Here is a 27,289-nt window from a genome sequence, read left to right on the forward strand (position 1 = left end):
AACCATTCAAAACCCGCAATCTAAAGTTCTTCTTGGCTGTTAAATCGCACCACTGTGCTAATGAAAATTGGCAAAAGAGTGTCGTACCTCGGCGCCCGCTAGGAATACGAACGCGAGCAAAACATACGTCACACCACAGTGTTCTGGAAATGCCCGGGCGGAATGAACCAACGTGATTTTCATCAATGAGATGTAAATTTTAATAGAATAATTCCAGCCACACTAACCCCGTACTTGTAAGGTGGACACACACACTCAATTCCTCTCTTTTTCTCTCTTTCATTCTTTCTTTTCGTGTACGATGCAGCAGCAGCAGCACAGTAAACTGAACAAATGCACTTTCTGTGCACGTTCCACGACACCACGACCGGTCTATCTCGTGCGCTACCACGGCAAGAAGTGATGGATGATCGCAGCAACCATCAACTCCATCTTCACCAGAAGTAAACTTTGCAGTTTTTGTTCAACGCAGTGGCACAGCAAGTTTAACGCCAGTGTGTGCGGTACCGGTCGTGAAGGAGGATGACATCGAAACCAAACCAGCAGACGTCGTCGTCTTCCCGTCGTCATCATCGAGGCCGTCTAGTATACCACCACTGCTAGAGGACCAGTGCCAATGCCAATTCGTACTGGTCAGAGTGGGAAAGGGATGCTCTTTTGCTTCGTTTGCTCTTGCAGCAGACAAAACGCACTTTATTCCATTTTCTTGCCTCGTAGCGACGATGGGTTCCGGCTAATCGCAAGCGACATTATTATCGTTCTCGGACTTCTTCATACACCAGAAACCTTCCAGACATGGGGATGATCGTTTCTGCCTCTTTTGCCGTTGGTTGTGCGTTTCGTACGTCACACATTCTTTTTGGCAATGGAATGTTACTATTTACGCTCATATTATGTATATGTCCGCACGGATCCAGCCCAAAAAATAAAAAAAAACACTCATCCATTATTGACAGTGTTCCTCGCTCGGTTTGTTCACACAAAACGTGAACACAAATGTAATGTAACACACATTTTAGCTTCATACAACTATCGAGTGGCAGTGACGTGATCAATGATCGTACGCGTGAAGCGTATGTGGACAATAGTCTTGGATTGCTTATTGCTTCTACTAATCCAAACCAAAAACAAAAAAAAGGTTACTTTCTTCGCACAATCGTGGAATGTATGGATGTTCCACACTTTTTCCTTTCGGTTTCCAGCCAACATAGGCATGTTCCTGCCCGAATACTGTTTCATGAAGGCCCCCCAAACTGCAAATGCAGATTGTGTGTGTGTGTTGCGGCACAAAGAGTCACGCGTTATGATTGATTGTTCCGTTTCTACATCGAAATCCAACACCAAAATCGAATGCAGCCACAACTGTTTCGTCTAAACGTCTGGACACCAGTCCTTATCATCCCTTACTGCTTTAGCAGCAGCACCGTACCTCTGACCGTTTGCCGCTATCGATGTTGCCTTCGATCTCGTTCAGCGAATCTATGGTAAGCTCTACTTTTTCCTTATCTTTAAGCTCGTCTTGACTATGGGGTGTGAGGTTTGCTGGCCGCATTGTGGCGCAACACAACGCACCCGGAGGTTACACGCTTATGCCCATCCTTCTGCTTCTACTCTTTCCGTTTATCATACCAAATTTTCGCACCAATGTGTGCCCCTAGGCGTTTGTTTGTTTTTTTTTTTGGCTCTACTTTCCATTTCCGTATCATCGGTATCAAGGCACTAAATCTCACAGCCACATACGGCAAAAATGTTCCTACTAACGATTCTACATCTGACTTTTTTTTGTTACGTTCGATTGTTCCGTTCTAACTACCGCTTCCGTTACCTGCAGAGAAAAGTGGTGTAGCCATTTTCTTCAGCATGCGTCGGGGTTTGCAGTCGGCCCCCTCAGTTGTCTCGCTTCAGCAATCGGCGGGCGGCCTTTATCAGTGGCGTTAGCGTACGCAGCTCCATACAGTCCTGCAGGAAAGGATGCCGCAACAACTCGTCAGCCGAGGCACGCATGTCGACCTCCACCTGCAGGCAGCGGTCGAGAAAGTCCTTCAGATTGTCCGACAGTTTGTCCCAGCTTTTGATGTCCGGTCGACCGTTGGCCGCAATCAGATAGAGTGCACGTAGCGGAGCCTGATTGAGGTACGGCGGTTGGCCCTCGATCATCTCTATAGCCATGATGCCCAATGACCAGATGTCCACCTTTTTACCGTACTGTTTGCGCGTCACCACTTCCGGTGCCATCCAGTACGGTGTGCCGACCATCGTTTGCCGCTTCTCGTCACCCTCGATATTAGCGCAGAAACCAAAGTCGGTCACCTTTACCGAACCGTCCATACCGAGCAACACGTTGTCCGATTTGATATCGCGATGAATAATGCCTTTCGCGTGCAGGAAGTCAATGGCTAGCAGAACCTCCCGACAGACGGCCGCAATCTGTCGATCTTTCATTACCGTCTCGGTAACCACATCTGTCAGTGGACCACCGTCCATATACTCGAGAATTACCCACAGCTGGTCCACGTCCTCCAGGTAGTATGCCTCCAGGAAGTTGACCAAATTCTTATGGTTAAAGTCCTTCAGCACATTTATCTCGTTCAGTATCGATTCCTTGGACGATTGGTTCTTCATGTCGATCGTTTTGATGGCCACCTTGGACCCGGTGTTACGATCGAGCGCAATAAACACCACCCCTGATGCACCCTTGCCCACCTCGACCGTTTTCTCGTACCGCTGGAGCGGATCGTTTAGGTTGCAGATCTTCTTCAGCTCGAAGTAAACCTGCTCGTCGCTCTTCGGCTGTCGGGCCAGCTTTTCCTTAGGTCGCAGTATTAAATCACTATCGGCTGGTTCGGGCTCCTGGTCAAGGCTGTTGTTATTGTTGACGTTTGCGCAGATCGCATAGGAACTTTGGTGCGTGTCCAGATGGGGAACGTTGTGGATGATCATCGTTTCGCTGTTGCTACCGGAATCGATCAGATGCAGATTGTCCATGCCTTTGTACACCTTGCTGGTGTAGTTTTTGGGCTTTGGTTTCAGTTGTGGTTTCGGCGGTAAGGTCATGCTTTTCTTGGGCAACGGCGGTGGCGGTGGCTGTGGGACACTTTCATTCTCTTCGCTGCTTCCCGCCAGCGAATCTTCGCTTTTGTGCGTACTTTTCTGATCGAGAAACTGATCGATCGATTCCGTCTCCTCGTGGATCGCATCTTCCGTGATGAACGGTTTGAACGGTTCCGTGGCTTCCTTCTTTTTGATCGAATAGCTGTAAAATTTCACCGCCTGGTAGGCCGCCTCCGGGTTTTTGCTCTGTTCGTCGTGCGTGATCAGCGCATCCATCATGCGGATCCATGATTTCGGCAGCCCTTCCAGGTGACCCGTTTGCTGGTTTTTACTGACGTGCATCCCGTGCACCACGTTCGTCGGGAGACCGATTTCGGAAATTTTGTTCCGCTCGGAATCCTTCGCCCGTCTGCTACCGAAAATGTTTTTAATCATTTTGTTCGTTTACGCTGCGATTCGGATAGTGAGAAGAATGGCAGGGACGGAGTTCCCTACAACGGCAAATCTGTAGCTATGGTACGCGACAAATAGCACTTGCAACGAACACAATAGAATCACACACCGAGTGGCACCTACAGCAGTGCCTTGTTCCACGCATAAACTTTTTCTCTTTTGTGTTTAATATCGCACGCCGCAATTCAATAGCAAAAAGGGGGAAAAGATCACTCCCGAACGCACGACACTAAAAAACGTTGCTCCGGAGGAAGCAAACCCATTCACGCCAGAAAGAAAAACTGTCTCACAAACGGTGCCTTATCTCGCGGAGCGCTGGAAATATTTTCTCGGGGATTCACGCACGAACACGAAAACACTGGCCGCACCACACCAATACGCACACTAACGCCACGGTGACAATGCTAGGGCGCCGTCGTTTTATGCTTTGAGCTCGTTAAACCATTCCAAGGCAACACGGATTTATGTTTCATCTCGTGACGAACCTTTCTCTTCACACACTACCCGCGAGGAACATGGAAATAATGCTCCGAGTGGTATGACGAATCATCGACACTTTGGCACAGCCCTACACAATCCGTAGCAAAGAGTACGTGCATATGTGTGCGTAGCTGCAACATGATGCATTTTTGACATTTGCGAAATGAGCAACGTAGAAAAAATTGCTCAGTAGCTCAAGATTTAAAATTGACAGAACGTTGAGCATCAAATAGTCGTTGAACAGATTTTTTAAAAAATAATGAAGATGAATGTAGTTAAAACATTTACTATCTTTTATGTATTTCACTTCGATTAATTGCGGGGAATGAAATAATTTTTACAGTTTTTGTAGTTAAGTTAATCGTTATCAGTTACAGAATATAAGGCTCAATAGTAGAAAAAACCGTCAAAGGAGTAGAAAGAGCCCACAAGGTGGACTTTGGTTACCAGATTAGACTGTTATTCCCATGGCATTTGCGTTACATTATCGATTTCTACACAGATGGTCATGGGATCAGTTCCTCTTGTGAAGCGAATGTAGCTGCCCATGTTCTATAAAATAATAAACGACATCAGTTCTTCCTCCCTGAGTCAGTTATTTCGTCATTGTTGTTCAAGGTTTCCCTTGCCCGGGCGTCATATTCTTCACTTCTGAAAGTCAAAGCAGAGCCGGTCATGGTTGGTTGGTACACCGCTCGATATCAAAGACGGTCGACCGTATCCATATGGATGCACTTTTTGATATTTTGAATGCATCTTGCAAGGAAGAAAAACTTGTGGGCTCTTTCTACTCTCTGGCCGAAAAACCAAATTATGCACTCTAGCGGTTACTTTTTAAGCTTTCAATAATCATAGAAGCATAGATGAAAGCATTCAACTAAATCCTACCTTGTAAATTGGTAACCTACCTTGCAAATTGGTTCATGTGTTTTACGCCAAAATTAGGCAGCGCGCTGTCACTTCTCGAACAAGACAAACCAGACAAAACCACAAGAACAAATCCAAGCAATCATATGGAGGTGCTCTGTCAACCTGCATAGAACAAACCAGACAAACACGACATAGAACAAAACAGTTTGATTTTGTCTTGCATGTCTGTGTCACACCTTGAAACTCTCTATACCTTGTCAAATTTCACCGAAGCGGTTTGTGTGCTGGATTGCTTTGTTAATAGTTATTGTGGAACAGAGAATTTCAGATTTTTAGCATACATAAAATCACCGAAATTGGAATAAAACGAGATAAGATTGCTTAACGACAGTACTAGGCATTGAAATTGTCGATGGAGTGACAGTTCTGCACGACAATTGGCAGAGCACCTTTCGAACAGTGTCGTGTTTGTCTGGTTTGTTTGGCGGTTCACAGCGCGCTGCCTTACTTTCTTCTATATACATAAGCTAACCGCCGGAAAAGAAACGAAAAATTCAAACTATTCTACGATTTATACGAAGAAAATGGCGAAGAAAAGCGTATTGCATACAACTAATACTGGACTAAGCGAACATTGCATGCAACAAATCACAAATCTAGCTATTTTGACGGGGTCACCCCATCACTACATGCTTAGCAATTGTCGCGTTTGCGACCAAAATAATTTTGAAATTCTGGTGCGACTTCAAGGTTGTTTAACTCTTCACGTGCAAGATTTTTTTACGTTTTTAATCGAGCCGGTAGCGAGAAAATAATCCTGAATTAAATTATTTTAATATAAATAAAGAAAATTGTTTTTTTTTGCTAGGTTAAAGCGGCCTGGCCGTATCAAGAAATAAAGAAAAATTATAATAAATAATCAATTTATTGTTTTGATGAAGTCGATAAGAAAGGCAAGTTTTTTAAGCTCAGTGACGATGTTTCAAAACAACGTACCATCAAGAAAGCTCGTCGCCGGACGCTGCTGTCCGTTTTGTTTTCTTGTGTGTTTGGCGCTAGAAAATCTTGCCATATTTTTTCTGGTAGCTAGAAGAAATTGTAACAAGATAAATAAGTGAACGAAGATATTTTTGCCTACCCCGTCATACACCGGGCAAAATACAATCGGGATCGAATATTAGAAGTCGGATAGTACCAATTAGACATAGCTTCGAGTAGAAAAAAAGATAAAAACCTTTGTATTCGGGTAATCGAACTTGTACGGATTTTTTTCTCATTTCATGACCGTCACCGTACCATCCATACTCAGGTAATCATAACTACGAATCCGGCATAACTTCCGAAACTTATCAAACACCTGTATGTAGTGGGACTTATCTAGCAAGATGGCAAAATGCGTTGTTTATACCGACAATGTTGAAATAAGTTCAACATACCAGTATTAAATTCATTAACAATCAAGCAATTATTTGAGTGAAAAGAAACTTATTTCAACAAATTCGCATTAAAACACATTATTTATAAAATTTTGCTAAATTTCCCAAAAAAAAAGCTAAGGTTATAATAGCCTTAGGAAATTTTCAAATTTATAATTTTTTTTTATTTTTCTTGTTATTTTTTATTCTTTTTTTTATTCAAAGCATTATTTGAGTGAAAAGAAACTTATTTCAACAAATTCGCATTAAAATAAATCAATTTATAAAATTTTGCTAAATTTCTCAAAAAAAGGTAGGAAATTTAGGAAATTTTCAAATTTTTAGATTTTTTTAATTTTCATATTAGTTCATATTCTTTTTTTAATTAAAGCTTTATTTGAGTGAAAAGAAACTTGTTTCAGCCAATTCGCATTAAAATAAAACAATTTATAAAATTTTGCTAAATTTCTCAAAAATAGGTAAGGCCTTAAGAAATTTTCACAATTTTAGAATTATTTTAATTTTCATATTAGTTCTTATTCTTTTTTTAATTAAAGCTTTATTTGATTGAAAAAAAACTTGTTTCAACCAATTCGCATTAAAATAAATCAATTTATAAAATTTTGCTAAATTTCTCAAAAAAAGGTAAGCCTTACGAAATTTTCATAATTTTAGAATGTTTATAATTTTCATATTAGTTCTTTCTCTTTTTTCAATTAAAGCTTTATTTGAGTGAAAAGAAACTTGTTTCAACCAAATCGCATTAAAATGAATCAATTTATAAAATTTTGCTAAATTTCTCAAAAAAAGGTAAGCCTTACGAAATTTTCATAATTTTAGAATTTTTTTAATTTTCATATTAGTTCCTCCTCTTTTTTTAATTAAAGCTTTATCTGAGTGAAAAGAAACTTGTTTCAACCAAATCGCATTAAAATAAATCAATTTATAAAATTTTGCAAAATTTCCCAAAAAAGGTAAGCCTTACGAAATTTTCATAATTTTAGATTTTTTTAATTTTCATATTAGTTCTTACTCTTTTTTTAATTAAAGCTTTATCTGAGTGAAAAGAAACTTGTTTCAACCAATTCGCATTAAAATAAAACAATTTATAAAATTTTGCTAAATTTCTCAAAAAAAGTTAAGCCTTACGAAATTTTCATAATTTTAGAATGTTTATAATTTTCATATTAGTTCTTACTCTTTTTTCAATTAAAGCTTTATTTGAGTGAAAAGAAACTTGTTTCAACCAATTCGCATTAAAATAAATCAATTTATAAAATTTTGCTAAATTTCTCAAAAAAAGTTAAGCCTTACGAAATTTTCATAATTTTAGAATGTTTATAATTTTCATATTAGTTCTTACTCTTTTTTTCAATTAAAGCTTTATTTGAGTGAAAAGAAACTTGTTTCAACCAAATCGCATTAAAATGAATCAATTTATAAAATTTTGCTAAATTTCCCAAAAAAGGTAAGCCTTACGAAATTTTCATAATATTAGAATTTTTTAATTTTCATATTAGTTCATATTCTTTTTTTAATTAAAGAATTATTTGAGTGAAAACAAACTTGTTTCAATCAATTCGCATTAAAATAAAACAATTTATAAAATTTTGCAAAATTTCCCAAAAAAAGGTAAGGCTATAAGCCTTGAAAAATTTTCAATTTTTTAGAATTTTTTATTTTTTTTCGGATTCTTTATTTTTTTTCATTTAAAGCATTAGTTGAGTGAAAAGAAGCTAATTTCAACAAATTTGCCTTAAAATACACCAATTTGCGACAATTGCTGAGCGTTTAGTCACCGGGTGATTTGTGATTTGTTGCATGCAATGTTCGATTCGCCCAGTATTAGTTTTATGCAATACGCTTTTTTTCGCCATTTTCTTCGTATAAACCGTAGAATAGTTTGAATTTTTCGTTTTTTCCGGGGGTTAGCTTATGCATACAGAATAAAGTAATTTCGGCATAAAACAGATAAACCAATTTACAAGGTAAATTTACCATTACACGACATGTAGGACACCGGGGCGGCCCGGTGGTGCATGTGAAAAACGGCGCCCGTCCACACGGCAGGGACCGGGTTCAAATCCTATCCGGACCGTCTCCCCGTAGCATGGACTGACTATCCTGCTACGTGGTAAAATAAGTCTTGATACGGCCAGGCCGTTCTAACCGAACAAAAAAAAAAGACATGTAGGACAGTAAAGCAACGCCATATTACAATATTGTTAAATTGGAATTAGTTTCTGTAATACTTTTACAGCTAAACACAGGAATTTGACATCTTTCAAAGGGTTGTTTGCAAGTATTTTAAAAATTAGAGTCTGTAACTTTTACTGTTATTATGTTTATACACAACATAATAGCCAATTTATTGATTAGAAACAGTTGTGATGATTTAGTTGAATGTTTTTATCAATTCATTGAAAGCATAAAAGGTAATCACTAGAGTGCATAATTTAGAATTGAATGTTTGTTCAAACCTGAAGCAACAAACAAACACCACCGAGAGTCCATTTGGCTGATTTTTCCTTCGTTTTCAAGTTGAACGTCCACACGAATGTGGGACCGCGGGTTCTGCAAATAAAGAAACGTTCGTCAGCTGTCGTTCGTTTTTCCCGGTAATAGACGCCCCATGCGCTACACTTACCGTGTTTTGTAAACAGGACACTCGTAAATATTCTTCGTCTCCTGTTTGTCCTGCGTGATGGCTTTGATGTAGATGACAGGCATCTGGGGAAACAGTTCCTTCATCAAGGAGTTCGCAATCGAGCCAACGTTTATGTCCCATCGGGCTCCCTCCATGAAAAGCCCGTTCACGTATGCGCCTTCGCGGGGTGGAGCACTAAAGTCCTCCTTCCACTTCTTGGTCACGTCGCAGCTGAGACACATCTTGTCCAGGGGCCATTCGTTTTTGCGAGCCGTCTGCTGCATGATGGCCGTGAGAAAGCTTTGCGGATTGAAGAACCCAGCCAGCCACACCGACGAAGGTAGGTTGAAGTCGTTCGACCACGCCTCTAGCTCCTTGATGCGTATCAGCAAATCGGCGAACCACGACTGCAGCCCGTACATCGACGGGTATGCACGCTTGGTCCAGTTATCCGGCACGTGATCAAAGAACAGGGATCCCTCTAGTGTCTCCATATCGGTGGTGATGGTCAATTCACCCTTCAGACCAAGCAGCAGCTCACGCAATGATCGTTTTAATTCACGCACGAGAATGTTCATCCGTTCGCACTCTTGGAACGCGACAATTATGAACGGTGTGCGATCTTCGACTCGAGCCATCAGTTCCACCATGTTGAATTCCTCAGGTAATTTGTCGAGAAAGTCATCGATAATGTTTTTCACCACATCCTCACGACTAATGGAGGAGCTGCTCGACGCACCGGAGTCTCGTGGTTGTAGTTCGAAGATTGTCTTGAACGCTTGCTCGGACAGAGTGGTCAGAAAGCCGATTTCAGCATTCGGATGCAGTCCGTACAAATGCGGTGACTCTGACGGCAAATTATCGTCGATGTAGTTATGATAGCCAACGTAGTCCAGATTTGGAGGTGCTGGAAAACCTATCGCAAAGTTCAGATCTCCGTCCACCAGCTCCGGTTGCATAAACTCCTCCAGATACGTCCGGCACAGCCGACGATCCCAATCATCCGTGATATGGCCTCCGTACATGATCTCGCCAAACAGATACCGCAGATCTTCCCACGGTACACGATTGTTCGCCTCCAGATAGTTATACAGCACATAAACACTGATAGTGAGATCACCAACATTGAAGGGATAGGAGCGATTCCATCCCTGTGGACCAAACTTGCGCCGTTCCGCCACAACCGCATGGAAATAGCACAGAGAGAACAGAATTGCTTTGAATTCTGCCTCTTTGCCGCACATTTCCAGCGTTTCTTGGTTGAAGTTATCGAGCGCTTTGTGTACGTTGGCCAGCATACCCGTGGGTGGTTCGTTCGTGATCTTTATAGCCGACTCCAGAATGCCCTGCGGTATGATGTGATACTCGGCCGACGGTGCTGGTTCTCCGCTGATGAAGAGACGGTAGTTCTCGTTTGCTCCTTCTTGTGTCGCTTCCATCTTCTTTTCCAATGTTGGTAACCATTTCGCAACCAAGTGAATGTTTTGCAATATCACCCAGTGACCCTCCTTACAGGCCACGTCCATTGCCGCCTCCGCAACCACTTCCTGACCCTGTCCGAGGGACACATTGTAGAAGTTGCCATAGTCCGACGAGTACTTCATTTTCTTGCCCAGCTTTTCCACATCCTTTAGCGGATCAACGCCGGCAGAAAGGATGAAGAATACCGGTGTACTCGCACTTGATTCCTCAAACGAGCGGGCAAACTCTACCGTCCGTGCCTCGACGTATCTGGCACCGAGCTTCTCCTCGACGAAAAAGCGTATGGCGTACGTCATGCGATCCGGACGCAGACAGCGCATTATGCACAGCCTTTGCAATGCGTTCTTGTTTTTCCATTCACCTGGCATCTTTTCCCGCTCGGGGCATTCCGATTCGACCAGCTTCCGCCATCGCTTAGCAGATCCTTCAATATCTTTATCCAACGCACGGAACTCATCCATGTTGGCTAGCGCTTTAATGCCACCCCAGCCACTATTGGATAGGAAATCGAACGGAGACGTAAGATTGGGTGTGTACGGGAAGCGTAGCAAGAAGTCAAGTTCTGTTGGATCGATCTCTTTCGCATGGAGCAGAATCTGGATCGCCATTTGCGCCATAAAAATTAGTTTGTCCTTCTCAAATAAACCACGCGTGGTGTACATGTGTACCGCAAATGTTATCGATTCGATCAGGTTAATGACGCGTTCTTTTAGCTTGTCCGCTGAAGGTGTTTTGGCAATCGCATCTTTGAATACAGTTGTAAACGCTTTCAGCGAAAACTGATAGATGGGATTGATCTTGTGCAGGTCGTTTAGTATAAAATACAAAATAGACGCTCGCTCGGCCGCTGAACGATAGCTTTCGAAAGCGATGTCAATCGCTTCGGATGTTTTCTTGCTTTCCCGAACTTTGATCTCAACCTCGGCGGCAGTTTTCTTCGTTTTCTCAAGATTCAGTACAAGGGAAGCGTCTTCGAGCACATTCTCGCCAGCGGACGAAAGCCGACTCAGTAGATCATCCTCCAATAGTTTGAGTGTGATTTTAAATTTGTTTTGTTCGGTCGTTAGATCAGCTTTCTGTTTCTCCAAATCGGGACGCTCAGCCTTCACTACCTCGGCAAGTAGTTGTTCCTCTAGGCCATCTCGGGTGACGGTAAAGTTGATCAGAGTCGTTTGAGCCTGCATCTCCGGTTTGTAGTGTGGATTAGCCAGCTTTGTCTGTAGAATCAACTGGAAGCTAGGATTGTAGTCGATTTCCTTTTCTCCCATCCGAAGACAGCGGCCCTTTTTCACCAGCATACGACCCAACAACGGGTCAAGTACGGCATCGACAGTTTCGCCAATGTTTTCAATTAGAAGAATTTTTCCATTCACCACACATCGTTCGATCACATCCAGATATCCACGTACGGTAAGGCGTAAAACTGTTAACTCGTCACCATATCTCTGCTTGATCCACTTGATTCCTTGACTAGAAGTGAAAGGGAGAAATATATACAACTATATACAACTTTGGAAACAATAGTCAAACATCTAGTACTCACAGTTGTGGATCGATCATGAGTGGCCAACGGGAGGAATACGTCAGTATGGTCGCATTTTCAGCCGACATGCGATCAGACGGCAAACCTTCGTTGTTCCACGAGGCGATCATTGCATCGTCACAGATCAAACTCAGCGGATCAACACCTTCCGTGAACGGTATCATCGGTCGGGACATGCGAAACGTGGGAATCCACAGTTTTTCCTGCAACTCGACGCGGTATCGTCTGGTGAAGCAACCGACATAGCTGATAAAGCAAGCAACCAATAGCACATCGCCCGGTAGGGTCACTGTTTGACCCTTCAGCATGGCTATCGATTCCCGCCAGCGCACATTTTCCGATGCCAGTCCGTTCACCAAACGATGCGCCAGATCGATAGTAAAGGCCGTCTTGTCCGCCTCGTCCTGACACTTTTGCTTCTCCGCCAGCGCATTCTTGAACGTAGCTTCGATCACACCCAGCTTATCCTCCAGCTCGGTAATCTTGGACGTCAGCTCCATGAGCTTGTCTTGCGCATCCTTTAACTCAGTTTGCGCTTCGTTAAGCGCACGCTGCTTCGGTTCGACCACTTGGTAGACTTCGTAGAACCTGTGTATGTTGATGACCCATGCACTCAGACCGGCAGCAGCGATTGATTTAGCCCGAATCTTGTCCGGATCAAACTCAGGGTCTTTAAGATAGAGCTGCAGTGCCTTAATCACGTCAGGATGGATGTGCTCCTTGTCGTAGTAGAGGAGATCGTTCAAGAAGACATCCACCTTGTTCATGATCATCTTACACGACTTCCAGCTGCGATCTTTCGGTATTTTACCCTTGGGTGAGAACAGCACTAACACAGCAGCGCACACATTAACGACAGCATCCGGCGGGGATCCAAACGATTTCAATTCCGTCAGATTCGTCTTGTCGAGTGTATCCAGGGCAGCCTGAGCGGCAAGTAATGCCGGTTCAGCTTTACGGAGATCTTCCTCGCATATCTTCGCCTTGGCGCCAACGTCTTCTTCGATCACGCGCACCTTTAGCTCTTCTTCGGCGGCAATGTTCTTTTCCTTTTGTACCTTTTCATTCTCCGCACCAACCACCTTGATCAGTTTATCTGCTTCTTCATTTTTCACTTTGAGCACTATCTCTTGATCGGCCAGCTGAAGTTGTAATGAGTCCACCTGTTTGGCACACTCGGCCAATTTCAGGATACCGCTCTCCAGACGATGGATACGATCATGCAGCTCAAGCGTTTTATCCGTGAGCAGCTTAGCGTACAGGGAAATAAGTTCCAGAAATGATTTCGGTGTGGTATAATTATAGCGGCGCTCGTTTTGTAGATATGTTTGAGACATCTCATTCACTGTACCGTGCACGTACGACATAAACACAGCAATGGGTTCAACCAGTTCCGGCTAAGATGCGAATAGAATTTAGAAAACACATTATCACGCATGAATATTATTTTGCTACCACGATGTACTTACCGGCAGTACTTCAATTTCCGAAAGGAAGCGTGTCGATACAGATTCCAAGGCATTTTTGGGCCATTCATGGAACCAGTTGATGGCGGTACAATTGACGATTGCTGGAAATTTACGAGCTCTTACACGCAGTGTGGAACCAACCGGTGAGAAACACAATACTAGCTTGAGTGACTTGCGAACCTTTTCGATGAAATACTTCCAGCAATTCTCCTTGGAATCCATCATTCCCAGCTGTTTAACTTCATTGCGCAGCGCATTGATGATATTGTTATCTATTTCATCCTCCGGGAATAGCTCAGGGATCTCACCCGATGCTAAAAGATCGTTGATTAGCACCAAAAATGATTCTTCGGCCACTTGTGCATCCGTCATCAGGTACATGCAGGGAACATTTTTAACTCCCGCCTTAATGTACAGTACGGCCAAATCTGCTTTTAGATCCGCAATGCTGTATCCCTTTCGGAGCTGTATCTGGAATACCTCCAGGCCTGATATAAAAGCCGCCAGCCTCGACAGAGACTGCTTACCGGATCCACCTACACCGATTAACAGTGCATTTCCTCGAGGTCCTTCCAATATGCGACTGATACGACAAATATGACTCATTGCATCTTCAAACAGCACGAGATTCATCGCACCAATCATATCGTTGTAGTTAGCCTGAGCTTCCTCCAACGTTTTGTTCAGCAACTCCCAGCTAGCCACGGGCATATACTTCGGATCGGTAAGTCCTTCGGCGAAATGTGAGTAAATGATTGGCTTTGAAAACACCTTCGTTTCGTCCATCTCCTCAAACGATTTCTTCACCACATCCACTATCAGTTTGTTGAAATTATCAATGTCCCGTTCTTCGACCAGCTTGTCACCGTACACGCGCGTTGCTTCGTGAGCCCACAGTCGGATGAGTTGGTTCGGTTCCTGGCACGTTTCCCCGTTGCCAAACAACATCCCTTGGAAGATGTTCGCCAAATCGCGCATATTAAACACGTAGTGAAACTTAATGGCCGTCGGGAGGAACATTTGTCCCATCTTGGTGTGTAAGTTCAGAGCGCAGGTTACCAAAGCGGCACAGATTTTCTGTGTAGCTAGATTGAACTTGTTCAACGGATTGGACAGGTGCTGTGACAGTACCGAGTAGTAGATGTGGTACAGCGGATCGCCACTGGGGAAGCTGACGGCAAACACACAAAAGTGTCGCTGTAAGCGTGGATCAATGGTAAACGATCCGGCCGTTGGGTTCATGCACGACACAAACTGGCAGTTGTGGATGTCCTTCAGCGAAAGCTTTGCCCGATCATACCAATGCCGATAGTCCATAAACTGGCGGATCAGCGTGTGGGGTTGGACCGTGCCGTACGCATCAACTTCCGGCATGTTCATATCGTCCACAAAATAAACCATCGTTTTATTTCCCGGCGGACCATAGTTTCGTCCGGCTTTCTTTTCCAGCGGTTTCTCGAGCACACGCTGCAACATTTCCGAGGTGGTGTAGAAATTAAACGGCACATTCGTTACGGCGTACTTGTACGAGAGACTATTCAGCTTATCGGCCACGATGACACTTTTACCAGAGCCTGCACCACCGACCAGCATGATTGGGTGTTTCTCTTCGATCAGTATATCCATAAACCAACGAAGTCGTGTCGTTTCCGTGGTCGGTACCAACATCGATTGCAGTGGTATATCCGTATCTAGCTCGAACGATGGTACCAAATCCGTCCACGGGTTAAACTTCTTCGTTTCCGGATCGATGTAGTAGCTAAAGATGGTTCCACCGGGCGGGAAACGAATGGCCTTAAACTCGTTGATCCACCATTTGTGAAACTCGGTACGCCAATCGACCAGCTGATCTTGATAAAGCGACGATCCGAATCCCCAAATGACAGCAAACACGTAGTATATTTCGTACCACTCCTTCGGACACTCGGGTGGCAAGTTTTGCGGCGTCAGCAAACAATCCAACAGGTGGCAAGTCATTTGTATCATGGCGATTTCCGATATGGGAGTAATCTTTTTAAATCGTTTGTGTGCATCCATCAGCGGGGGAATATATTTGTCGAACAGCACCGACAGTATGCCTTTTTCCGCCTGCGTATCGCGCGAATCAATCCATGAAGCGACGAACGGATTCCAGCCCAAATCCTGCGGATTGATGTAAAGGATGCCGGCGCGCGATACCGTGGCCGGTGTTGCGGTACGAAGGTTGGAAATTTCGAACAGCAGTCGCATCTCCTTCGTCAGCGCTATCCGCTCGTTGCTCGCCAACGTTAGCACCTTGTTGTCGTCCATAACCGTGTTCAAACTTTCGATCCACATCGGATCGATATCACCATCGAGCACTATCCACTTCGGTCCCGTACCGGGCATGTTCGCCTGGTCCCGCATGATGACGGAAAACAAACCATCTTTCCATTCTCTCGTAGCGGGATTAATGATACCGAACAGCTCATCATTCGTCACCGCTTTCGGGTTGAGATCGTTAAAGTGTGGTTTTCGTTTCTGGTTCTGGTACGTTTTAAACAGTGCTTTCCACACTTGCGTTTTGCCCGTACCGGCATTACCGACTATAAATACGGAATGTCGTACAGCAAACAATTCCTCCAGCTGTACCACCTTCAAGGTGAAACTGTCCTCTGGCTGTAGCTTCATCTCTTGCGTCGAACGTCTTATTAGTTTCTCAAAGTCGGGCGATCGTTTACGTGGCACATCAAGCGCGGGGAACAAATCACCAATTAGCCCCATAAACACGGGCACATCGTCGGTCACAATTTTCGGTATGTTAAAATCACGCAGCGCACGCATCAGCACCTGATCTTCCGGACGTTCCCGATCGCTTCTCTGTGGTGCGGTACGGAAAGCATAAATGTTGACAAGCAACCAAACGACATCTAATAAACTCTTAAGTAAACTCACCTTTAAGGACCCGGCAACCACCAACACCGATTTGATAGCCCGAAGACCCCAATCGTAGTGATCCTGCTTCGACAGCAACTCCTTGCACAGGGTGTACAGCGTAATGAACTTACGGGCCAGTAATCGTGCCTCCTGGAAACCTTCCGCCACCAGCATGATTTCGCAAATGAGCTCAAAATCCGGCACGACCATCGCACACGGACGAAAGAGCGCTTTCAAATTCTCGGGCAGCTCGGTACGGCCCGCGTACCCGGGGTTCATGGTGATGAAAATTCCCACGGTGGGCACGAGCGAAATGGTTTCGCCCATAAAATTAAATATGGTTTTCTTGCCCTATTTGTATGTAAATTTGATTATCATTTCCCAGCGACATTTGCAACGTTTTTTTTGTTGTTGTTGTTGCAGATATGGTGTGCAAGATACGCGAAGGTGAAGGTGAAGCAGAAGGATGAAAAAGAAAATGCAGAAAGGTAGAAGTAATGTGAATGCTTGTAAGAATGGTATGATTTGTGCAGGGTAGTGTCGATAAGAAAAAAAATCGGTGCCTGGCTGTTTGATAGCATTATAATACATTTAAAGCAGAATAAAATGCTTACAACTACTCCTGTGTAATAAAAAAATCGCAATAAAATAATGATTTAAAAATAATGGGAAGGGAAGTGTTTTTCAAACTGACTATTACTTACGAGACTACTACTAAACTGCTTATAAATCAATATAGTTAAACAGTAAACATAATTAACTTATGGTACATAACTTATTAACTTATGGTACATGCAAGAAATCTAGTAAAATCACATAAACATCGCCATTTTTTGTTTTCAGTTCTAGCCTGTAGTTGTGTTCTAAGTGTACCACCAACGATACCGTTCGATTTATACAAATTTACCTTGCTATCGCTAAGGGTTGCATACTTTTTCCCACCCTGTATCATTACAACACCACACACAAAACATTATTCAACCACCAAAAGAAAAAAGAAATTGTTCCAGTTACAGGGCGAGTACCATGTACACAAAAATGGAGAATTCTGTACAACCGATTGCGCTCATATTGGGTGTTTTTTGGTCGGACCGCTTACCTTGATGGCATCCTGTATCGATTTGACCTGTACCGCCACGACGGACAGCACCTCGACGGAGATGCGGTTAAACTCGTCGAAGCATCCCCAAGCGCCGGTTTGCGATAAGCCCTTGTAGATGTTGCCGCACGATTTGTAGTCCATCTGTTCGGAGCAGTTAAACACGTACACCATGATGCCGAGTGCACGGCCAAGATCCTTGGTCGTTTCAGTTTTGCCCGTACCGGCCGGTCCTGCCGGTGCACCACCCATGACTAAATGCAGCGACTGTAACGGTAGCAAAAAGCGGATGGTTGCAACACACGGGCACGAAGTATGTGTGTGGTTAAATGTAGCAAACATGAGATGAAACGTTGATTTTATGGTTTTTGATTTCGTACCTGAGTCAGGGTGATATAGCATCGATCCGTTAGGGGTGTAATTACTAAACGGGGCGTATTGCCCAGATACTCGTAATCGTACCGGAACTGGGCATCGCAGATGTTTGCGAAACAATCCCGCTGCTTATCATCCCACCGGTGCCGTAGCTGGCTCTGCCACTGGAACGCCTGTCCGGTTTCCACCTTTTGCAGTATCATTTTCGCCACCACATCGCGCGAATGTACGTCGATGGTACAGATGGTCATAATCTTCTGGCGATCTCCTTGGCTAAGCTCACCGCACAATAGCACAATGAGCGCATTCAGCTGTAGGATCTGTTTCTTCTGATAGTCTTTGAGTGCATTTTCGTAACCTTCCTCCAGCTTGGCAAACGCAACGTTCACCTCGGTCGTCCACCAGATTTGGGTCGCACAGAGTGCCGGTTGTGCCGGCCAGTCGAAGGTCCACGCATCGCGCGGTTTTTCCTCGTACGCGGACACGGACCGTTCGAAGAGGTCTCGCAACGTCATGCGCATGGAGTCGGTGATGCGGTTAAGCCATATCTCAACCTTACCATCACAATCACACTCATCCTTGAACTGGACGAATTCTTCATTCTCCTTCGACACCATACCGACGGCGGTTTTGTTGGATGTTTTGTCAAAGCGAAGTTTGGCGATGGAATCGTACAGCTTGGTGAGATGCTTTGCAACCAGCTCGGGTTGATTTCCGTTCGACAGGATGTCCAACAAATCGGCGGACGAAACGAAGTAGAACCGGGGATAGGCCAAACGTTTCGTTTCCAGATAATCGTTCAACGCTTTCTCGCAGAGTATTAGCTGTTCCAGCAGTCCTTCAAGCTTTTCGAACAAACCCGGACGATTTGTTGCCTTTACAATGTTCGGATTGGCGACGATTCCCGTCAAAAGTTGCTTAAACTCCTTGTCGATGTTATCGAAACGCTTCGAATCTTCCGGCAGCTGGTTCCGAATGTCTTCCGAACCGATGAAGATACTCTCCAAGTACATCCATTTGCGTTGGACCTCGAACCAAGCGGTAATGACACAGTCCGCATTTGACAGTGACAGTTGCCAGCGAGATACTTGCTCAAGGAAATATGCGACGTACTTGGAGGATAGTAAGTTTTGTAGCTGTACTTGATTCTCTTCCAGCATCTCCATGACTTCCTCGGAAATTTTGAGCAGCTTCAAGTTGGTGCGCTCGTGCGGATCGAAATCAAACTGTAGATCTTTCCACGCTATTTGAAGGTCGTTGAGCATTTTTTCCATTGACATCTCTTTTACCGATTTGTCCACTATTCCTTTAACCTCTTCTTCATAGTTGTGCAGATTTAGCTCGAGTAAATCGGCAAGCGTGGTTGAGTCCACCATTTGGAAGCGAACCTAAATTGTTAGAAGACGAAAAGTACATTAATATTATCCACAACTCCGTCATGTATGGAAAGAAAAGCAACAAGTTAAACAAACGAGGAATAGTGTAAGTGCTTCAAAAATAATAACAGAACAGAAATATATACCGTCGGTGCCAATGGAGTCCTGGGTGTATCAAAAATTTAGACAATAAGGTGCATAATAGTGAAAAAATTAAACTATTAAACACGGCCAATCATTGCAAAGAAAGAAGCCATCACAAACCAGCATATCTTTTCCATATGTTTGTATCAGCTGATATCCCGCGTTGTCATTTAAGTTGATGTCGGTGAAGTGAGAGATGAGCATTACGGTCGAATGGAAAACGGAATCAAGATTTGTAACCACGAACAACAGAAACAAGAGTGTATTATCGAAAAGCAACATGGAAAAAGGGGACAATATATTGTACGGTTACATACCTTTGTAGCTTGCATCAGCTCAAACCAATGGCGCTCACGAATAGCCGGATTCTGCAGCTCGGTAATGGCACGCAACGAAGTCATCAGATTTTTCAGAATCGCCTCTAGATGCAGATACGGTGCCCAGTTACGCATATCCTTATCCAGCTGTCTTATTTGTTTGCCATAATTTTTACATTCCACATCCATTGTTTCGACATCAATTTTCTTCCAGGATGTTTTCTTCCAATCGTTTACACAGGATTCAACCGTGTACACAAAGTCCCAAATTTGTTTCAACATTTTCACCTCTTTCCGGCAAAGGCGCAGTTTTGTGTCATCTGGTGGACTGAGTTCGAAAAGGCCCGCCGAATCGGTTAAGTTTTTCAGCTGTGTCTCCATAATGTTAAGCTCCAGATTGACCTGATCACAAATGTCGTACACGTTCTTGCAAGGGACCTTGAAGCAGGGCAGCTTCTTAAATCCGTCACGGTAAAGTTTCATGCGAATGTCAAACAGACTGATGCGCTTCCGGATGAGATCTACTTGGTAGGCTTGGGCTGGGGCAATCTTTTCCCGCACCTTCTGAGCCGTCTTCTTCATGTGTAGCCATCGTTCAGGCAGCTCAGTAAACTGCTTGTATACTGTTTCATTAAACTCCACGTTGTACGTTTTCAGCAGATCAACGGTTGCTTTCAACGGTTCGAACATGTTGTCGGTAGCGGTTTCTCGCTCTTTGATTTTATTCAATACGGACAGTATCTTGAGCAGCGTAGGGAAGTCTTCCTCAGCCGCATCGAGCCCGAGCACCTCGTCACATTCAATGCTGAACTCTTCCAGCTCTTGCAAGCTCACCACCACACGATCGATCAACGTTTGCTTGTAAATGTTAGACCATTTGCCTATTTCGTGCAGCAGCTTGTGTTTGAAGTGACGGAAATCTATCAACAGCCATTTGTCAAACACGTGCGACACTTCCGTTTGGTACACCTCATCAAAGAGATCGATGTAGCTATCGATCTGGGCCTTAAACTGTTCCAAAGTTGGTGCTACCTCCTTGAGTGGAGTTTCCGTCGAGAGTAACATTTCCATCTCGTCTTGCGTTAGCGGTCGTCCATATTTGAGGAATTGAGCTAACACACTGTGCTTATCGTCCAGCCATAGATAGTTGTAGTTATCGAACTGTTTGACATACTTTTCCGCCTCCCTTGTGGATTGGATGACCATTAGCATGATGGAGTGCTTCATACGCTCGATGGCATCATTATTGCTTAGGTGAGCTGCAAATAGAATAGTCGATTAATGCACATCAAAAGCATACACAACAACTACTAGCTCTCTCCGAATTGAATGCTTACTGATGTAGGTTTCCGGATAAACATTGCCTTCGTCATCCGTGCGTTCATTTTCTGGTGGTTGGGCTACACGTGGTATCATGTCCGACATGCAATAGATATCGGTGATCATACTCTCAACTAGGGCAAAGAACCCATCCGGATCATAAGGATCAAGCGATGGACAGAAACGAGTGTCGGGTGGATGGAGCTCGTACTTTATCTCGAATATCGGTGTATCGTGCTTCAGCCGATTTTCCATTTCGAACATGATGTATTTGACGCTTACGTGCACCGCGTCCATAATTTCTTTCGAAAGTATAGAATCCACGTACTCCTCGTACGGGCGGAACAATTCCAGCTGGGAGAGATTCTTTCCCAGCTCGGACTGATCTAGAGACGGCACATCATCCAACGTATCAGCAGCAGATTGTTCTTCCTCAATGTCTGGCACTTCCAAAGCTACAACATTCGCCGACTGTTGCGGCTCCTCTTGAGGGGCCTGCTCAACAGCGGGCATTATAACGCTACTTCTTCTTTGCGATCCCGTTCCGCTAGTGGAGGACAATTTCTCTTCGGACAAGGCGACCAGATAATCAAAATACAGCTTGAAGTTTTCATCCATCACCTTCTCGATAAGCTTCTTCGTGTCCAGACACGCCTCAAGCCGCCGTTGAACGATTAAGGAACGGTTTTCGATGTTGATGAGCGAGTTGTTATCACCGTTTAGCCGTTCGTACAGTGGAATCTGACCCCAGCCACGAATGCTGGTTTGAACTTTCTTTATGTTTGCCTTCGCCTTTAGTACACGCGAATACAGATTGTACAGTTTGTCGTACAACCCGTCAATAAAGGTTTGATTAAAGTTATTCCAATCGATCCTTCCAGAGCATGCGTCCGCTAGTATTGCGTCGATTTCGTCAATCTCTTTTTGTATCAGTTCGAACTCGCACGGTGCACACGTTTTGCATATTTCATTGTACCATTCAACAATGCGCGAAAGTTTCATCCGAGCGTTCTACAATCGATATAAAGGTTTTGAAAATGTAAGTATCTATCGCACCAAATGGAGCTCCATGTACAAAAGTATCTTACCCAGAGAGCTTCTCCAGAGGCATAATAATGCTGTGCCTTTTCTGGTATGTTAACGGTTTTCATACACTTGAGGTAACGAACTTCTGCCATAATGGTTTGAAGAATCTGATTGAAGTTCATCTCCAGCAAACGAGGGTCGGTTCTGCTGAGCAGTGATTTACTCATGAAATTGTCAATATGTTTCGTAACGTCGGCTACCCATGTTGAGAAGAGCTGTTGCTCAAACTCCTCCAACTGTTCCTTCTGTTGTTCCGCCTTTTGCAATACACGTTGTCCTTTCTCATTTTGGAATATCCTGTGTAATTTGAAATATATTTCTTACAGAAAACAATAAATATGTAGTATATGGATTGTCTTACGGTAGGTCAATCATCGCCAGTTCATTGATCGGCTTCTTGATACGATCTTGCAACTTGTGCACCCAGGCTATAGCTCCTGCTACCGGCGGGAACCCATCATCGATTGGAATTCCTTTCAGCCCTTTAGCTTGGAATTCCTCAAACCCACTCTCGTATATGGTTTTAATTGCATTTAGATCTGCATCAAATAGCTCAACGATGCTGGTGATCTTTTGAGACACATCCGGTTGTATGAGAACTCTGTTCAGCAAACTACCCAACACTTGCACGAGTTTCATCAATTGCTCCACATTGAAACACTCCTCAAAAGCAAGAACGAATTGAGCCGCGAGTCTTCGTTCGAGAATGCTTGCCTTCTCTAAATAGCGTTGCCGATCCTTTTGGAACCCCTTCAGCTTCGGATCGGGATCCAACGGATCGTACTGTATCGATCCCCAGCGTTGATAGAGCTTGTTGTAGTCGTCGTAAATTTCCTGAATTTTGCGACTGATAGCACGCCCTCTCAGGCCACCGATTTCTACCTTTTCAAGCTTTTTGAATTCGTTCGCCGTGTTGAAAATGTCTTTGATCTCGTTAAGCCGTACTATGTACACGTCGAGCCGATTAAATATGTCACGTGTGCGAAATGTCCAGGTGATTGGTTGAGTGTTCGGTTTTTCAAACTCACTGAGCCGCGAACGGAAATCGTGAAACTCTGATCTATGATGTACAAAAACAGAAAAATGTTTAAAACAATTTGAATAGAAAAAAAAATGATTTGAAAAAGTGTGCCACCTACTTGTAGAATTCCAAAGTATCAATGATTTGGGTGATTTTGATCAACGATTCATCGACCTCACCTTGGAACAGTGAGCCAGGATCAAGCGATTTGCTCGCCTCCGCAATCATCATGTTGCTTATCATTTTGAACAGAATCACCAATCGAGAATTGATGCCATAGTAGCACGAGTGGGCCCACACTAAACATACAAGGTGAAGCATGGGCGATATCATATCGGCCGAATCCATAAAATCCGTACTCTCAAAAGTTTCGAACGTTTTCCGCTGAAAGAACACGCGTAACAATGATTGCATCAAAGAACCGGTTCTACCGAAAGCGATCGATATTTTACTTACCAGCGGTTTCAAGTATAGCGAAATATCATCCGCTTCGTGTACCGCTTGGACCACGCTCCGGAACGTGTTCTTGAACGATGATGAGTACACCGAATCGATACCCTCGAGAATGATACCAATTTGACGCGATTTCGGTTCGGTTAGCTGGGCGTAGATGTTGCGTAGATTTTTCTGTCGCGATTCCCAAAAGTTAATTTCCTCCACCGGCGTCGGATGCCGCCCGTCTTTAAATGCCTGCGACGAATCTTCCTTCAGTACGTCGTTAATCTGGCAAGCCCACTTAATTATAATGCCCTCGAGGGAGTTTTTCATTTTCAGGCTGCATGCATCGATGTTGCTGAATGTGTGCGAAATTTCCGGTTTTTCGAAGCAAATGCGAAGGAAATGGTACGTGAATGATGTGTGCCGGTAATGGGTGAAAGTTAATTATTAACTATTTTTTTTGCTTTCGTTTTTGTGATACTCTAACGGCAGTTGGGGCTCATGGGAGTTTACCATGGGAAAGGGGGTTGGAGTGAACGAAACTTACCCTTCGAGAACTTCTTCACCGACCTGCATAATGTTGTCGATAGCAATAGGCATCGGGAGAAGCGTTTGATTTATGATATTGCCTTTCACCTATAAAGTGGGCGACGCACGGAATGTATTAGTCATAATTATTAGTAGCGATTTTTTTATTCTATTGATTGCTCGCTACATAAAATGGGTACGTACCTCGGAAATAATGTTTCGCAATTCCTGGACATGATTATCGATGTCCTTAACGATTGCCGTAGGCCATCCTTCTTGGTTTTGTGGGTTGTTTATCATCGGGTAAAAAATTTCATCAACCAAAATCGACAGATCATCGATCGGATTCGGTGTTAGGTCGCCGTAAATGAGTTGCTGGATGGGGTGAACATTCAATAGAGTTAGCTTGAGGGTGTCAAAGTGTCTAGCAAATGTACCCAATATGTTTACAAGGACATTAGTTGCTTCGATTGTTTCATTTAAAGTATTGTTGCCTTGCCACCCATGGTCACAAGGTCATTGCAAAAGCACCATGTTCGACATGTTCTTTACTCTAGGTGCAAAACACGTGTGTTGCATGTTCTTCCAATATACACCCCAATCGCACCTTAGATTACATACGTCGTAATTGTTCCTAAATTAAGAAATTTTATGCCCGTTCTCAGCCATGGTAGCTACCACCAATTTTGGGTCGTTTGCAAGATGTTGCTTCTAGCTCGGGTTGGTCACGGCGAAAGTGTGCGAACTAAATGGATCTTCACACGCAATCTGGTACCGTTCGAACGGGAACACATAAAAGTGTGAACAAGCAGTGTATTGTAGAAAAACCATCTACCTTACAGTAAGCGTGTTTAATTTTTTTTGGGGAGTAACTTTTTAGTGTTTGTTAAATTTGTGCTTTCAAATTATCATATCAAAAGGGATTTTTGGTGTGGAATGGTGTGAATAAAAAAAGGTTTTAAATGTGCAAAAAGAAAAGGAGACCGCACCATCAGCCATGTACGCATATCGACCAGACCGAGTCGAGTTGAAATTATACCGAAAAAAAACCTTGGATTTTGGCGCCACATGGTACGATTTTCAAAACACAATTGCCTTAACGCGTTTCACAATCAAACGCATAAACAACTCAAGGGCCAAGTAGCCATGGCCGTTCCCATTGGTAACGGACGACGATGATGGTGACGCGATAGTAGTACTTGCGGGTTTTTGTTTTAAAGCAACAAAGCAACCCCTAAAACGTTAACAATCGTCGTACACATTGATCTTCACACGTACACAAACACACACACAAATACATATTTACCTAACCAAAAAATTTGCTTAACCTACCTCACGAATTTTCCCAATTTCCAAAGCCATCTCCGAGATCTTGACGTAATAGCATATCTTGCCCTTGGCGTTGGTTGGAAAATGGTAACTCGGCACCAGCGCTCCTGCATTGTTAAGCGTAATGAATAGCTTCATGACGGCCGGATGCAACACCCAATCCATCACGATCGTACGCAGCTCCTCATTGCCGATCAGTTTTTGCCACTTTTCATCCTTCAAGCGCATCGTTTTGATAACGTACCGTCCCACAAACGCAGAGCAAGGATCTTCCTCCTTTTCCTCTTTTTTCTTCTTTTCTTCCGCCATATTTCTATGCTTGTGAACCGATCATGGGCATTCTTTTTCTTCACAGACAAAAATAAAAAAACGTGTCCACACACACACACACACACACGCACAGTATTGGGTGTAAATGCACTAAACTCACAAACGGAATGCGAATGGAAGAACAATCGGCTGTGCGTCCGTACCATGCGAGGTGCAAACGTGCAATGTGGTACCAAGTATTGAGCATTAATTTCCACTTTAAATCGAACACACAGTAGCGCGGTAGGAAACTATCCAACGCTTACTACGTGCTGCCACACTTCACTGCCTGGATACGGATATGCCGCTGTGTGTTGTTTGGTATCCACAGGAAGCGGCTGAAATTGCTTCCAACCCCTTTTTTGAAGCCACGACGAGGAAAGACTTCAATCAGCGAAAAAATCTGATGAAGGCCTGTTACACACACACCCTGCCAACAACAACAACAAATAACAACCAGAAAAAATTGGTGGGGTGGAAAACAAAAAAAAAACACCCGATTGGTCGTATATTTGGGACCGGTTGGTGCAGTGCAATTCGTTCATATCTTTACATTCCGATATTTATTTATTTTTTTGGTGGTTTTTTCCTGGCTTTTTTTCTGTAGTTAGTCTCGTAACGCAAACCCAAACTGTTGTTCATTACGGTGTGGGAAAGCAGTGAAAAATGTATGCCTGCAGCCAAAGTACTCGTACTGATCGCGCTTGCCTTATGGAAGGCGCGTTCCGTGTCGAATGTCAGTATAGATCCGGGAGCTTTTTCATTACACGCTTAGGTATGTGTGTGTGTGTGTGTGTAAGTGTGGTAACTTTGAAGGTAATTTATTTTTACACATCATTTGTTCTGCTTACCTTCGCCGCATTCAGTGGTGTGTGCTTTTCCCACAGAGTAATTGTATCGACAGTATGTGAGGAAAAGTTTCTGTATGCACGTGATGGGAGTGCGATGGAAATTTGTATTATAATGCTTCTTGCAGTTGGAATTAATTTCTTAGCTAATTGATTTAGAGAGTTGAATTATGTTTTTTTTAAATAAAAAAGAGTTAGAGTATTGCGTTATAAAAAAATGTACGCTTATCTGCGGTACATCAGTGCGTGTATGGATAAATTTCCCGCCTTTGAAACAATCATTACAAACTTGTGCCAAGGGTAACGTACTGGAAGGTGATTATTTCGATGCTGACTGATGGTGAGCATGGTTTTACTCTTAGCTACCGCCAATCTGGTGCCTGGGTGTAAAGTAGAGATGTGCAAAGTGAGTAAGAGTGAGATAGTGAGCTGAAACGTTGTATTGAACGAGTTTCGTTCACTCACCACGAGGAGTTTTAGCGACTCCTTTTTCACTTACTCACTCATGAGTGTAAGCATGTAACCGTGGTGAGTCGAGTTGTAGAAAGAGTAAATACGTGAGTTGAAACGAAAATAAGGCTATAGCCTTAGGAAATTTTCAATTTTTTAGTTTTTTTAAGTTCTTTTTATTATTTTTTTATTTAAAGCTTTATTTGAGTGAAAAGGCACTTATTTTCAACCATTTCGCATTAAAATAAATCAATTTTTTAAATTTTGCAAAATTTCCCAAAAAAAAAACTAAAGCTATAGCCTTAGAAAATTTTCAAATTTTTAATTTTTTTTATTTATTTTAT

General features: G+C 43.4%; 2 protein-coding genes across 8 annotated transcripts; both read right to left on the reverse strand.

Annotated features, from left to right (window-relative positions):
• Window positions 1-306: 306 nt before the first annotated feature.
• Window positions 307-4,139, reverse strand: LOC125765620 (serine/threonine-protein kinase PAK 1). Its single transcript, XM_049430954.1, has one exon. It carries the CDS (start codon window positions 3,484-3,486, stop codon window positions 1,888-1,890), a length of 1,599 nt encoding a protein of 532 aa, XP_049286911.1. The 5' UTR covers window positions 3,487-4,139; the 3' UTR covers window positions 307-1,887.
• A 4,458-nt stretch (window positions 4,140-8,597) lies between these two features.
• Window positions 8,598-27,020, reverse strand: LOC125766170 (dynein beta chain, ciliary-like). 7 transcript variants are annotated; one of them, XM_049431887.1, is made up of 17 exons: window positions 25,342-27,020; window positions 24,214-24,384; window positions 24,029-24,117; window positions 23,500-23,836; window positions 23,162-23,427; window positions 22,384-23,082; window positions 22,025-22,319; window positions 20,954-21,947; window positions 19,617-20,875; window positions 19,420-19,449; window positions 17,785-19,167; window positions 17,405-17,671; window positions 16,324-16,656; window positions 13,411-16,248; window positions 11,942-13,338; window positions 8,917-11,868; window positions 8,598-8,843 (listed from the first exon to the last, which is right to left on the reverse strand). In XM_049431887.1, exons 1-17 carry the CDS (start codon window positions 25,645-25,647, stop codon window positions 8,744-8,746), a joined length of 13,716 nt encoding a protein of 4,571 aa, XP_049287844.1. In that variant the 5' UTR covers window positions 25,648-27,020; the 3' UTR covers window positions 8,598-8,743. The 7 variants fall into 7 exon arrangements, with proteins under 7 accessions (XP_049287844.1, XP_049287845.1, XP_049287841.1 ...); XM_049431888.1 differs by lacking the exon at window positions 19,420-19,449; XM_049431884.1 differs by having other exon boundaries at window positions 13,411-16,656.
• Window positions 27,021-27,289: the final 269 nt, after the last annotated feature.

Source organism: Anopheles funestus, chromosome 2RL (assembly GCF_943734845.2).
Source record: "Anopheles funestus chromosome 2RL, idAnoFuneDA-416_04, whole genome shotgun sequence".
Lineage (NCBI taxonomy): Eukaryota > Metazoa > Arthropoda > Insecta > Diptera > Culicidae > Anopheles > Anopheles funestus.